At 31.9% G+C, this 15227-nt stretch overlaps 2 protein-coding genes across 2 annotated transcripts; one reads left to right on the top strand and one right to left on the bottom strand.

The window, feature by feature from the left end:
- The first annotated feature begins 3082 nt into the window (after positions 1-3082).
- On the top strand, positions 3083-8285 carry LOC101218167. The gene is made up of 4 exons (XM_004148897.3): positions 3083-3334; positions 3427-3510; positions 6343-6378; positions 7934-8285. Exons 1-3 carry the CDS (start codon positions 3221-3223, stop codon positions 6352-6354), a joined length of 210 nt encoding a protein of 69 aa, XP_004148945.1. The 5' UTR covers positions 3083-3220; the 3' UTR covers positions 6355-6378; positions 7934-8285.
- A 160-nt stretch (positions 8286-8445) lies between these two features.
- LOC101217457 (ribonuclease 2) lies at positions 8446-12882 on the bottom strand. Its single transcript, XM_004148894.3, has 8 exons — positions 12550-12882; positions 11595-11623; positions 11096-11169; positions 10679-10780; positions 10545-10548; positions 9872-9963; positions 9168-9329; positions 8446-8805 (listed from the first exon to the last, which is right to left on the bottom strand). Exons 1-8 carry the CDS (start codon positions 12765-12767, stop codon positions 8659-8661), a joined length of 828 nt encoding a protein of 275 aa, XP_004148942.1. The 5' UTR covers positions 12768-12882; the 3' UTR covers positions 8446-8658.
- Positions 12883-15227: the final 2345 nt, after the last annotated feature.

The raw sequence follows: 15227 nt of genomic DNA on the forward strand, positions 1-15227 counted from the left end.
ATAAAAATGGTGTTTGTCCCAATTTGTTTTTGGTGGAATGAGTTATTATAACTCACTCAATGTTTGAGTTTCTCATCATAATAGTTAGAAGTTTTCAATTCTTATACCATACACTTAGCCATCCTAAAATAATTTTAAAACATTGTTTGGCTATAATGTTTACTATTTTATAATAAACAACTCTCGTTTTCATAATTTAGATTAAAATACTAAAACAATTTGAAAACACTGTTTGGCTATACTATTCACTATTTTATAATCACCATCTCTTATTTTTTATAACTTAGACTAAAATAGTTTGTACGTAACACAAACTATTATAACTATGACTTACAATCCATTAACTACAATAACTACGATTATAACAACAAACTCTAAATTTGTTTCTGTTGGGATTTATGTCATAAAACTCGTAGATTGTAAATATAATTCATTTACCGTTATTAATAAAGCGTTGTTATTGTAATACTTGTTATTGATTAAATTATTAGTTTTGTCTTAATAACCCAAATCTAATAAACTAACATCATAAACTGTTTAATGAGTTTTGAACCGTATGTAGAGACATACAAGAATCAATGTTCAAAATCAACTTAAAGAGTCTATAGTCTAGGAATAAGGCTGGGTACCTTATCCTGGTAACACTATTGATACGACTTACTTTGTATTTGATACAAACGCAATGATTCATCGCGTTAGTGTAGTTAATATGCGAGTGGGGGTATCCTATGCAATGAGTTTGCATAAGACTTAACCGCGAAATAGTAACCACTAGATGTAACTCCGTTAACTAGTTAGGTTTCTATTTAACTAGGATGACCTAGGTAACTTAGTCTTAATCTTGAGTGTGTTATGAACTCATGTTCACGAGGGATTGTCCTTTGATTTGTACAGGTGAGAGTGGCCAGATCACCGACTCAATAAGCTTATCATTTTTGGGACAAGACCGAGTGGGGTGCTTGAAACATAATTACACAAGATCATGAAATTCACTCTTTTCCTACTTTATGGTAAGTAGATGAGTGTTCCCTTAAATGGTGTCTTCAGGTCTTGAACAAAGGGCGCTACTGTCTCTATGACACGAGAGGGGTTTTTGTTTATTGGTAGGACCATAAACAAGTTGTTTATTGGAGGAGCACTGGTATTTAAGGATTAGAGGTAACCCAGAGGTAAAATGGTAAATTGACCCAGCTGATGTTATGAACACTCGAGAAGGACTAACTTACTATTATTGGTCTATATCAGTGGACACAAAAATATATCTACAGTGAGAAGAGTTCAGTTGTGAGTCTTTAGTGGAGTGTACACACAGTTAACAAATATTGATTAATGTGGTTAATGAGTTTAGCCAATTAATCTCAGATCGTTGTAGTTTCTGATATGTAGGTCCATTAGGTCCCCTTCCTAGCTCGTAAAGTGTAATGAGATTTATTTATATTGGTTGTAATTTGAAATTTTCAAATTTACTTTGGGAATTAGTTTAATGTATAGTGATACATTATAATATAAAGTTTGTGAAACTTTATTATATAAATTAATTTTGAATCAATTTTGGATATGATTCAAAATTAATTTATGAGAGATAAAATATTTGAATGAGTTCAAATACTAATTTAATATGAATTTATGAGAGAAGCTTATATTTGAATATGATTCAAATTTAATTTAAGTTAAATATAAGATATTTAACTTAGCTATTAATTAATTGGAGAATTAATTAATAATTTAGTTTGATTTAATTAAATTTATAAAATAATATCGTTGAGATATTCATTCAAATAAGATTTGAATGAAATATTAATTAAATATAATTTAATTAATTATATTAATATAAATGTATAAGATATTAAGAATATTATGATTCTCTTATATTCCTTTTCCTATTCTAAGAAGGAAAGAGAGCTATAAACATATTGAAGAATACAGTTTTCTTTAACAAAATTTATTAAGAAAAAATTAATCTCACCCTACAGGATAGGAAGGTCTCCGAGTGGTGCCCAATTCGGTGATTTGTAGATTCAGAGATTGAAAGTAAGTTTTCTGTATCTTTTAATTTAAAAGCACACTTAGAGTTTATTTAGAATTATAATTCTAAAATTTTGCTAATGTACCATTATTTTAATATTTTTAAATTAATTTGAGTAATGGTTTTTTAAATTCTTCTGCTATCATAGGGCTTTTATCCCTTCAATTGGTATCAGAGCCATCTCAAATTTTAATTGGAAATTTTAAAATTTGCATTGGTTTATGTGAGATTTATTTTTGCATCATGAATGTGGTTTGTAAGATAGATGTTAATAGGACATTTTAATTTTATAATCGAGTATGTAAGTTTGTGTCCTTCGATGGGATTCACTTTATTTCAGTCTATTTTGCTATTTAATTTTATTATCGTTTCAACACGTGAATTAGAAGATTAAAAAAATTAGTATATTTAATTTTAGGAAAAATTGTTTTCTATTTTATTTTATTTTGTTAGGCGAGAGTTCAAGATATAAAAATGGAAATTATTTTAAATAACAAAACTTCTTTAAATGTGTACGGATATATACCGTAATAGACTACTATTTGTATTTGTCATGATACAAATAAACATAGATGATAATTTATCGTAATTCATTCTAGTATTTTGTTATATTTTATATTTTAACTCATTTTACTCTATTTTCTAAAAGAGAAGAAAATTAGTCTTTTTTAATTGACACAAATCATCTACTTTTTCATATATAACAAAACGAACTAAATTTTTATAAAATATCACAAATTATCTATAATAAATTGTAATAGATCAAGGGTTCGTTTGGATTATCTTTAAAAAAAATGTTTATTTGAGAATACATTTTCTAAAAACATTTTTTTCTTTGTAAAAGTGAGTAAAATCTAAACACTTACCTGTTTGGTTTAACCTATTTATAAACGTTGATATGCAAAAATGTACTGTTTGGTTTGTTAGATTACCGTAAAAAGTTATTAAACCTTGTGAATTAATTTTGTAACGAAATACACATTTTAAATCTTTTTTCAAAAATATTTTTTAAATTGAATCGCAAGTTTTTATTATTATTATTGGTTAAATACATAAGTATATGAAACTATTATGAATCTGAATGTGTTCACATTTTCCTATATTTGTAAAAGAAAGACATTGCCGTAAAGGACGAGTCGGAACTCTTGTGAAGCTTGTGCGGTTCGTTCTTGAAGAGACCGGCGAGAGGCCAAAATGTTGAGAACTCGATTGTTTTGGTTCAGTTTAGGATTCGCGACAACAGCTGCTTCCATTTCCCATTTCGTCTGGAGAGATCTATTGGCTTATCGATGTGCTCTTTCATCTGATGCAAGTTTTGTTTCCACCCTTCAATTTTTCGCCTACTTTCACTTTCCATGAAGGTTTTCTGATCCTTGATTTTTTCCCCTCTCTTGATACAGATGGAGCGGAGTTTTGATGCCCTGGAAGCTAGAATCTCGAATCTCGAGTCCGCTCGAAACCGGAATTCGGTTTCATCTGCTGAGGTATTTCTCTTATTGTGTTACTGATGGAGCTTGAAACGTAAATACAGAGCTGTTGGTTTTTATGTGCAATGTGTTTATATCTTTTGCTGATGCAAAATTGAGACGGAGAAAAGAGTCGGACTTTCAACCATGGTAAATTTATTTTATTTTTTGTTTAGAGGGTAAAATGTGACGTGCAAAATAAAGGGAAATCTGTAAACTGGTGTAGTTCTTGCAATACACTCCAGTGCTTAAGTTATAGACTGGAAAAGGGTAGAAGCTCTAGGATTTGAGAGTGAGACCTTACTCAAAGCTATAACGATCTAATTATTAATAGAAGACTTAGGTTATCCTCTATAGAGTTTCGAAGGTAATTCTTTATCTTCTCGAGTTGGGGCGTGGCGGATGCATTGGCCATTTTCCTAGGGCCAAGTTTGAGCACCTTCCTAAAGGCATATTTTGGTCCTGGCACGGTGTCATTGGGTTGGCTCACGCTCGCATATGCCTCGTTAGGCATTTTGTTAGGCTCCGTCAAGCACATCACCTTGGGCCAATGGTCCTAGGGTGCTACTGTTGATAAGAATCACGTTAATGTCCTTGGCTCTGTTGCTTATGTTCTTGTTTTATGTCGATGGTACTCTTTGATTCAAAATCAACCATAACACTTTGTTCTAATTGTTTTTACGTGGATCAATTATTCTTAAAGCAGAAGAAAAATAAACCCTTTATTGATTTTATTAGAGATGAAGTAGAGCATATAAATAGCCAATTATTATAACTGTTTTAATAACAGAAATATACTAGTGTAACAACAATGATGCTGACTTAAAACTAACTGAGTTGGTTAACTCTAATATTCTTCAACAATTTTCACGAACTGAACTTTACCACATTTGGTTATGCTTAACTCTGGGGATTTTAAATTTTGGGTAGGAAGTCACATATTTTTTGGGGTAAAAGTAACCACTTTCATTGAAAAAATAGGTAGGAAGTCACTATGGTCTAGACCTATTCCCTTTAAAGTCTTTTGCTACGTGCATTAGTGCTGACATAGGTGAATCCGTGGTCTGATTATTAAGTATAATCACTGTCATTGAAAAAATAGGTAGGAAGTCACTATGGTCTAAACCTATTCCCTTTAAAGTCTCTTGCTACGTGCATTAGCGCTGACATTATTAGGTGAATCCGTGGTCTGATTATTAAGTATACTCTGTGAAAGTCCATCAATTTTAGTAATGCAATTACTTTCATGAATATAAATGGGATAGCTAGGAAATATTTTGGTGACTGGATAAACTTGTATTGGTTGCAAACATGATTTGAAATATTTTGGTGACTGGATAAACTTGTATTGGTTGCAAACATGATTTGATGTCTTCCAAAATTGGGCAGAGATAGGATCAGTAAATATCTATTTGTCTCTGCCTTCTTATTATAATATATCAGCTCTCTCTTTGGTAGTTTGTTAACGTTTATCATGGGAAAAACTGTAATTTCAAAATTTCAGAAGGATTTTAGACAATTTGAATAGCCAATAAAGCATGAATGTTGAGATTGATAACACTAAATCATTGAGGCAATGTTCCTTTATCTCCGTTAAATCCTTTTTAAACTATTGAGACCTACTTTTCAATTGCTGAAGGGTGTGCTATTGTTGATTAACGTTTCATGAATGTTAGTGAACTTTTTAAGAATCAAGTCAGATTTGGCTCAAAGTGGTTCCTAGAATATAACGGAGAAAGGAGGGCAAAATGAGTCTCTGTGGAATTAAGAGGGAAACAACCGTAATTGATGTTGAACTACCGTCAAAGATCTCGCTCATTCATTGGCAGTGAAATGTCAAGATCTTTTTGCTTTGCTGGTGGTTAAGATGACGATTGTTTTCAATTAATAGCATGAGCACTCAGACGTGTTGGAATAATGTGGCTAGAAGAAAGTTAATCAATGTTGAATTTTATGAGCTTATTGAGCTATTAAAGTAAAGTTACTAAAAGAATACACACACGTTGGGTCTGGAAATTATGAGATACTGAGAAAATACGATAGTTACACCTTTTGTTTCTTTCTTGATGAAATCAAGGGTATACTTTTAAAATCAAATCGATGACTACTTGGCTTGTACCAGCTTGGCAGCTTCCTTGTGGGAATCATGTGTTTTTGTGGGATTAAAACTAAGTGGGCGTACCGAGATTTTGAGCGTGTATATGATATTACTAGGTCCCAACTAATCAATGGAAGAAGGAGAAATATGCCTGGAGTTAGAAAACAGAAATCCTTTGTTGGCTACACACTACCACCATTAGCTATACCAAGCCTTAACAAGGACTCTGTGGTTGAAATTCACATGACGAGGGATAAGTAGTGGTTTAATGCAGGATAACTGACCACTTTCAATTCAAATTCCTACTAATCAAGTTAGACATAAGACCATCTACATGAAAAAATTGATGACGTATGGATATGGTGTTTTTTATTTGCTGGGGAGAGAGTTTTGACTTTTGATTGAAAAGGATTGTGTATCTCCTAGTTGAAGAATACTATGTGTTACTTTTTGGGTCATTGAATACTCAATTTTATTTTGAGCGAGATCCTAAAATTTATGTTACTGATATTCTGTAAAGCATAGTCCACATATATATTCTCCTTCGTTATTCTTCATTCACATGCATTTTTTTGCAATATCTTTAGTCTTGCTTTTATATAATTTAGTGTTGTGTTCCGATAAGGGGTTATTGCATTCTTTGCAAAGTCTTTGGTTGAATTTTTTCGCGATCAGTTTTGTTTCTGTTCCTCTAAGTAAGTCCGAGACAGACTAGTCTTTTTCTCACAGCATTTCCTCTTTCCATATGGCAGGCCAATGACTGATTGTTGGTGGAGCTCGTTATTTAGGTATGAGTTGGCTTGAATTATAATTTAAATTCATAAACTGTTTCATGCTATGGTTGACAGTCAGATTTATTGCACAGAAGTAATGAGATTGTGATGCATCCTGAATTTTTTTTGAACTAATAAATGAAGCTTGATTGTTTCTACTTGTAAAGTGTTAATAAACTTTTGGTTACATCAATAAGAAACGAGATATTTTGTTTGTTTGTTTTTTTTAAAGAAATTTTTGATAGATTTGATGGTTCCTTTATCAAGATATTTACTCAGAGTAGGGGAGTACAAGAACTTGTGTTTCACTTGTGAAAAAAAGCAAATCAAGGGTGCCTCAACCCCTCCATGTCTTCCTTATTTTGTCTGATGAAATTAAGGACACAACACACAAAAAATACCTATAACTTTCTTGCATTTTTCTAGTGTGTGGCTAAGAAAAAAATCCTCTAGCCTCGTGTCTTTCCTGAAAGTGCTACAGTATGTTAGTTGCCTTGCATTTTAAGAAACACTAATCAGAACATTGACAATTCCAGCCTTCTAATTTGCTGAGTTCATGATTGTATGATTTCTAGTTGCAGAAATAATAGGATTACTGTATGGTTATTGGAAGGGGCATATTAGTAATTAGCTATAAGTTTGTTTGGGCTTTTAATTATAATAAATAGAGGGAGTGAGTTGGGAGCAAAGTGTGGATCATTTTGGTAAGATTTTCATGGTGGGAATTTAGGGAGATGGATAGCCCTCTCGAAAGGCTATGTTATTGTAATTTCTTCATTGTTATTACAATATATATTTCTATAATTTAAGAGGTGTTTGACGCACATAGTGTAGTTGATAATAATTATTTGTGGAGTTAAAACATTTGTCTTTGGAACGTAGAGTAGAGTTGATAAGATCATAAAGTATGTGTTAGAGGTGAAAAGTAGAGTTGATTAGATCATAAAGTATGTGTTCAACGTATGTGTTCATTGTTATTACAATATATATTTCTATAATTTAAGAGGTGTTTGACGCACATAGTGTAGTTGATAATAATTATTTGTGGAGTTAAAACATTTGTCTTTGGAACGTAGAGTAGAGTTGATTAGATCATAAAGTATGTGTTAGAGGTGAAAAGTAGAGTTGATTAGATCATAAAGTATGTGTTCAACGTATGTGTTAATAGTGCTGAGTTGAGTTGGAATGAGTTGATAATAACCAACACAACAACTAAGGGGTGTTTCAGATACATTTTTAAGTTTAATTTAAAATACAAGTCACTTTGAAAAAAAATTAAAGTGTTTGACAACCACTGTATTAAGCAGTTTTGCTCATAATGCAATTGAAAGGGACTTGAGGTGATGGCAACTTTTAGTCCGTGAACTAAACAACCTCTTGGCCAAGTAGCCATTCTGGTCAACACATGCTTGAGTGCTCTTGTTGAAATTCTATCAGATTTATCCATGTATCATTTATCATCCACGTGCTTTGCAATTTGGTTTCGGGCTATTCCCATGATGGCAACCATTTGTTCAGTTTTTGCCTAACATTTTGTATTTTTTTCCTTCTCTCTTACCTATGTTCTCAGTTTAGCACACAGAAGGGAAGCAATCTCATGAGGTGTATTGTTGGTGGGATTTTGTACCAATATTTATGCAGGAGGATGAAACCCCATGCAAAAGGTGTAACTCCCTTTATTTTATTTTCTTCTTTTTTTCCCTCAATAAAAATGGAGAATTTTGTATAAAAAAAAGTGGACTTCAATTTTTACACAATTATCCTACTTGAATCCTTATTGGTTGTTGGAATTAAATCGTTAAAGACCGAGGATTGGGAACTTTCATTGCATTTGTGTGGACGATGTCAGAGTAGAAACGTCAAATAAAGTGGTGTATTTATTTATTATAAGCATAATAAACATTGAAATCCTTTTAATGTTAGACCTAAACTGGTTCTGTAGGGTGTAATACAATGAAGTTTAGATGTTTTCAGAATGAAATATTCAGATTCCAAAGAACTTTGGATGATCATCTTCTTCCATTCTCTTTAGAAAAATTGAGAAAAACTTTAACAAATTAAACCCAACAAGACAGACACTAATTGATCATACAAAATGCAATTGTAATAAACTGCATGGTTCAAGTGGTTAATCGAATAAAATGTTTTGAGTCTAAATTTTGCATGGTTTGTACAATTTTAGGGCCTTCCAAAAGGTAAAGTATTAGAAATATAATACATCACAGATTTATACATATCCCAACAGACAAATAACATAACATTAACAAAGTATGTGTTATGTTCAAAAGAGATTAATTAAGCACTTAGATATTGCCTACTTGAATCAGCGAACTCGAAAATCCTGGCTTTGGGCTCATATGCTGGCAAGCTCACATATTTGGGACATGAAGATCTAGAAGAGATGATCCCATTCTGTGAGTGACTCTCAGCACAATCACGAGGCTGCAATAAAAGAAAACATTTGAGGAACTCCAAAGACATCCAATAAACATCATCTGTAACCCTAATCTTTCTATTTCGTTTAAGATGGATGAATTTTAAAAGGTAATGATCTAATGAAGAAAAATTCGATTCAAGGATTTATTAGACAATAGCACTTTTTGAAAGATCGAAAACCAAATGGATACATTCTAAAAGTTCAGAGACTAAACTAGTAATTTAACCTTGATACCAATACAATAACCATTAAGCATAAACATAGGAAAATGTTCAAAGTCCAGTTCAATTTGGTTTGGAGGCTTTCATGCAGTTCTTTCAGTTAAGGAATTAAATTTGGAACCTAATTCACAAATGAAAGAACAAACCTTGAAGTCCTTGTAGAAACATAAATAAAGTTCCTCCACTGCACCCTTTTTACATCCGAATGAAGGGGTGGCATGAAAAGCATTCTGAATTGCTGAAATGATTCCTCCCAGTGGATATTTCTCAGTATTTGAAGGTAAATATCCAGCATCATTCAGAACTTTCTGTGAGATAAGATGTTCATCAGTAACCAAACCGATTCCAAGGTAAACTAATATAATAAAGTAGTTTTAAAAACACTATCAAAAAAAGAAACAATGGGTAGAAGTATTTATAAGCTTTTGAAATATCAAACGGCCTAATTATTTCAATTTCCATAGATATATCATATATTTCAGCAGTCGAATAATTAAATTTTAATCTCTTTGAGTTCAATAATGGAGTGACCTTTGGAATAGTATGAGCCTGAGGTTCCTAATTCACGCGGCTATGACCCCATAGTTTATGTTCTTGCGTCCTATTAACCTAGAAAACCCCAAATACATATCTGATTGTTCTCAATTAATTAAATTATTCTCCGCACTCTAGTATGCCATTAACCAAAAAACTGATATACAAAGGAAAGCTATCAGAAACATAACATTTATCAAATAAGAGAAATAAAACCAACAATAGCAAGCCAAAGTGGAACTAAACAGCAAGCAGCCTAGTCTGATCTACTGATTTTAGAGCCAATGTAGAAGGGTAGCATCATTCCAGAACTTACTGTGACATTATATTTGAAATAGACGTTGAGAGTAGTTAAAAAGTAGTTGTATTCATCATGAGCTACTGGATAAGAACAAGTTCCATGCTTCTCTGCGCGTCATAGAAATATGATATGAGAAGACCAAAGCATGGGAAGTACATTAAATATGCTTCGATTCTAACATTGACATCAAAACAATAATATGAGCATATCAAACTATTTCTTGTGTCTTAAAAATGTAGTAAGTTACCAAAAAGACACATTGTCAGACTCACATCCAATCAAGAACGAACTCTATGCAGTCATGCAGATAATGAAAGCCAACATCAAAGTTGAGAAGCATTGGCCCAAGGTATATGATAGAAAAATAAATTTTTGTATGGGATATCATTGTGCAATGCATAGAACACATATGGCCGTGATGTGAAAGCCTCTAGAAATAAATATTTGTTTATGGGATATCATTATGCAATGCATATAACATATATGGCCATGAAGTGAACACCCTTAGAAATGAATATACTAGTCCACTATTGTGACAAACTAATATTTTAGAGAGTGCAAAAGTGAAATCTAGAGAGCTGCCTTTAGCCAATCAGAAAAATTCAATAAAGGAAGTAAAGCTTTAACCTCAATGCATTATAGAATTAAAAATTATAGTATCCGAGTGAGAGAAGCCAAGGATTATTACCCCACTATCAAATGCAGTAGCCAATTCAGTCATCACGGGAACAAGAAATGGGAGAAAAAAAGAACCATCAGTTAAAACATGGGTATCATCAGTGCAAATTTACACCAAATATGTCTTGTATAAGTGATAGTCACCTCATGAGCCCAAAATGATCCCTTCGAACCATGGCAAGTTGAAGGTGAACTACAACTAAGAGATGGCCAATATTTCTTCAGGGGATCAAGTAAGGTAAGAATCTGCAAAAGATTAAAAGATGCAGGATGTTACAAAAATGACTTATCAATTACAAGAACAAATTCAACAGAACAATGATCAATATAAAACCAACAGTAACATATGAAAATCAGGCTGAAATTGTTTTGTTTTAGCTCTTCAACTTGCACTAATGCTTTACCATAAGATACATGGGTTTCTTGGTTCAAGCTTTTGAGGATAAGCCTAGCATGGTTACACATATTTAAACATTCGAAGACATACGGCTACCTAGATCCAATTTTTGTACAGATTATATATCTTCGGATATCAACGGCCTAATTTTAATAACAACGTACCTCCTTCTCATCAAAAATTTTTCCATTGCAACATGCAGGCCATGTTCCATCATTGTAATCAGGCCATAACCCATCTATCACACAAGCAAGAGAATATAAATTTTGAGGTCTACATACATCAAACTATTTTAACTGATATCAGTACATGAGCATGCTCAACTTTATTTTATTCATCAAATATTGAATCATTTACAGAAACGTCAATTTGATTATAGAGTTTTTCAAATATCGTGTTGTAGGGCATTGCACCATTAGAAAATTGTCTTCAGCTTCTTCAAAAATCACATGTTTACTGCTTGTTTCACTCACTGTCAAATGTAATGTCATAAATTGAAAAATATTTTGAAAATGAGAATGATTGAGATGCATGAAGATATTAAAATCGTGTGTATTCTTAAAATGTATTGTTGTCGTATCTATATATCGCCATTCTGTGTCAGGTTGTTTGTGCTTCTTAGTTTGGAATTGTAAAAGCAACGCAATCGTATCTTCAACTTACGAATTGTAAAGTCACCAAAAGCACCAGATCTACCATAGAAGAGAGAAAATGAATGTAAGTTTGTGAACAATGAAAAAGAACATCCACAGTATTTAGAACTCTCAAAAATATGAAATACAAGTTACAACAGATAGACAAAACTTTAAATTCTTATTCTATCAATGGTCTCTAGTAACCTTTTTCTTAGCAACTTTTTGGTGTCATCCCTGTTATTCCTTGCCTAATGGCAAAAACATGAAACGCAGATGTTGGTGCGAAAGGATGCTCAAATTTAATAAATCCATGAAAGGTTATTGGACAGCTACTACAACTTAAATGTATTAAACAGACTTACATTCAATAACCAACAAGAGAGATATTTTTATTACATTCAATAAAGAGGAACCTGGAAGAAGCCTAATTAAATATAGAGTGAACACGATATCCTAACAAAATGAATGAGGCAAACCCTTTTGTTCATACATAAAGCCAATCATTCTCAATGAGACACTAATCATTTCCTTTTCTAGCACAAAAAGTTAAAAGGTCCAGCATCTCTCCTATAGAAGAAGACTTGCAAAATGAATCGATGACACAAAAGGTAGACATTATAAACTAGAGAAATTGTGGGTGACCAATCTAGGATATTTAAAGGATGACACACACACACTTTTCCCAAGATATGAAAATCAGGCGTATCAGCACTTTTTGCCATTTCACTTTGATTCCCTATCACCCACCAAAATCATATCCAACAATTGAGCGAAAAGAAGGCGGAAGTCACGAAGACGCATGATACACAAACTCAGTAATTTCTACCTCTTTTGTACATCAAGCAGCATAACAAAATAGATAATTTTACAGCAAATAACAACCAAACAGAATCCTAAAACAAAAGGGAAGGACGAATTAAGCATCATTCTAAAGGGGATATATCTAATATCTAAATGGTCGGAAAAATAGAAGAGACAGTCACCGATTACAACATCCGTTGGAGGAACAACAATGGCGAGTGCCCTTGCAGACAGTACCAGGCCATTGTAGGGCCAATTTGAAGTAATCGAATTCTCTCTGCTCTTGACCGTCCTTGGTGTGGAAAATTATGGCACCTGAAGCATGATTGAAGGGAGTTGATGAAATAAAGATGGTGAATTGAAGAAGAAATAAGATGGGAATGGCGGAGAGGGAGAGCATCGTGATCGGCAAATTGATCCACTCCCCAAAAAAACGACGAGGACTCCGTGGAGACCAAAAATGATAAATATATTAATAGAATACAATTAGCAAAGGCAACAATCACTTTATTTGTTTCCAACCTTTGAGGGTATAATACACTTTGTATTATCTTCTCATGTAAAACTTTCTATTATAAGTTTAGTGTTTCGTCGTTGATGTGACTTTTTTACTGATAGGAATGCATATTAAGAAAAGAAACACTTTATATTACCAATGATATAAAATTTTGCTACATCTTCAATCAAGGTCGAAAGCAAACGAGAAAATTGATAGTTATTTAGCTTAAACAAAATTTTATTTAGATAAATACGACTAAAACAAAATCAGACAAGTCTTTTTTAAAAGAAAATGAGATGTACATAATTACAAATTTGGAGCTATATGATGACATGCTTTTGTTGCACGATCCTAAAAATAGTTTAATTTTCATTATAGAATCTTATTTTATATGATTTAAAATAAGATATTTAGATCGTATAAAAACTATTTGGTACGAGATATTTTGTAAATAAGTAAATTTATAAAAACTATTTAAATTAAGAATTGATTTGTTTGTATAGATATTGATTGATGTGTGTAACAAAATATTTTCTCTAACTTTTAGTAGGGAAGTAATTTTAGAATTTTAATGTAATATATTTAATTTTGACGTATAAATCGAACAATCCATCTTTCCTTCTATATTGATGTTTCTCTATTACTTGAACTAATTCTTAAGTATCTTCAATTGAATTACCGTTGGATCCAATTCGGAATTATTCTTTATGCCCCGGATTACGTCCCTGGTCATTAGATAGGAATCCGAAAATGAAGAGAGAAACAAAGAATATTACTACTGTATAAACAAATAGTTTGAGAGTAAGCATTACACAATCTCCAAGATCATTTTTTTTTTAAGAGAATAGATTCTCTATTTTAATCTGTTTTGACACCAAGAAATGCAGTGAAGTTATTTCTAGAAATAGGAAAAAATTTAAAGAGTTGAGTCCTTGATTACTCAAAATTGGATTTCATACCCACAATTCTATATTGTGGGGGACTCTAACAGGGTCGTTCAAAGGAAAAAAGTAAGAATAATAAAATGAGAGTGATCCAGATTTATCAAAGCTATAGAAGAATTTCTATATTGGATTCAACTTAAAGCTTCAGACTGTATGTACAACTTATCTGATCTTATAACTAGTTAGAATCTTTTTTTTTTTTTCCTAGTAAATCATGAATTTGTCTCGGACAGTATTAAAAATATTATCGAAAGCTTACAGCAGCTTGCCAAACAAAAGCTAATAGAAAAAAGAATAGAGGTATTACTGGCATAACATCTACTATTGGATTCAAAAAAGCGTAGGCCTCGGGCAATTTGGCGACGAAAAAACTACTTGAATAAAGGAAAGAATTAAGACAGATACCGATGAAACTTAAGATATTGTATCATTCTTGAGTTAGTTCTAAAATAACCGACTTTAACAAATTTTTGTAAACTTCAATCTATAAAAGGCTGGTCCATTATTCATAAATTTCCTCAGCTTTACAAGATTACTTTTGTCCCTTCAAATAATCAAATACCTTACCCTTTATTCCCTCAAATCACTACACACTGTTTATGATCAACTTGTCTTAAAATAAATCGAATGAGGTCCTTTTTTCAGGATTACATCATTTTAAGTCTATCCTTCACATAAGACTAGAAAAGAGTTGTGATTATTTGAATTACCATAATTAGTCTATAAATTAGATTTTTATTTTTTTTCAATCACTTTTCTCACCACAATTGAAAAGAACTTTGATGTTCAATTTACTTTTGATTCGTTTGATCTTGTAGACAAGACCCTACAATGGAAACATGGACAGTAAGGTAAAGTTGTCGAATTCATTGAAGTAATGTATTTTAAATTGTATAAAGAGGGCTGAGACATTGATAAAAGAATTGTAATACAATATAAATTTGAAATTTGAAATTAAAACAGTAAGTTAATTGAAATAAAAGTAGCCTTAAACATATATAAAATAACACTCTCGAACAAATCACCTCAAAAATTAATAATTACACAATTCAAAAAAGGTAACATCATAGAATTAGCATAAAGATCAGTCAAATGTTTGTGTAAATAATAAGATGTTTCAATAGAACCTCCAACAGTTGTTACAAAGACTTGAAAATCAATAAAGAGAAGAATAAACAATTTTCAATTCTCATCACTGAAAAAACCATCACTTGTATATATGAGCTAAAAAGAGAACAAATTATCAAATTCCATTTTCTATACATATTTCCCCTTTGATACCATCAATAAAAATTACACATTCCTGGCTGATTAGTTATTTACATTCTAGGAAGGAATTCAGTTAGTTAAAAAGTGATACCGATAAAAGAAACACAATGGGAAGGGTGAACGAGAGAGAGAGAGAGAGAATGAGATA

This window comes from Cucumis sativus, chromosome 7 (assembly GCF_000004075.3).
Source record: "Cucumis sativus cultivar 9930 chromosome 7, Cucumber_9930_V3, whole genome shotgun sequence".
Lineage (NCBI taxonomy): Eukaryota > Viridiplantae > Streptophyta > Magnoliopsida > Cucurbitales > Cucurbitaceae > Cucumis > Cucumis sativus.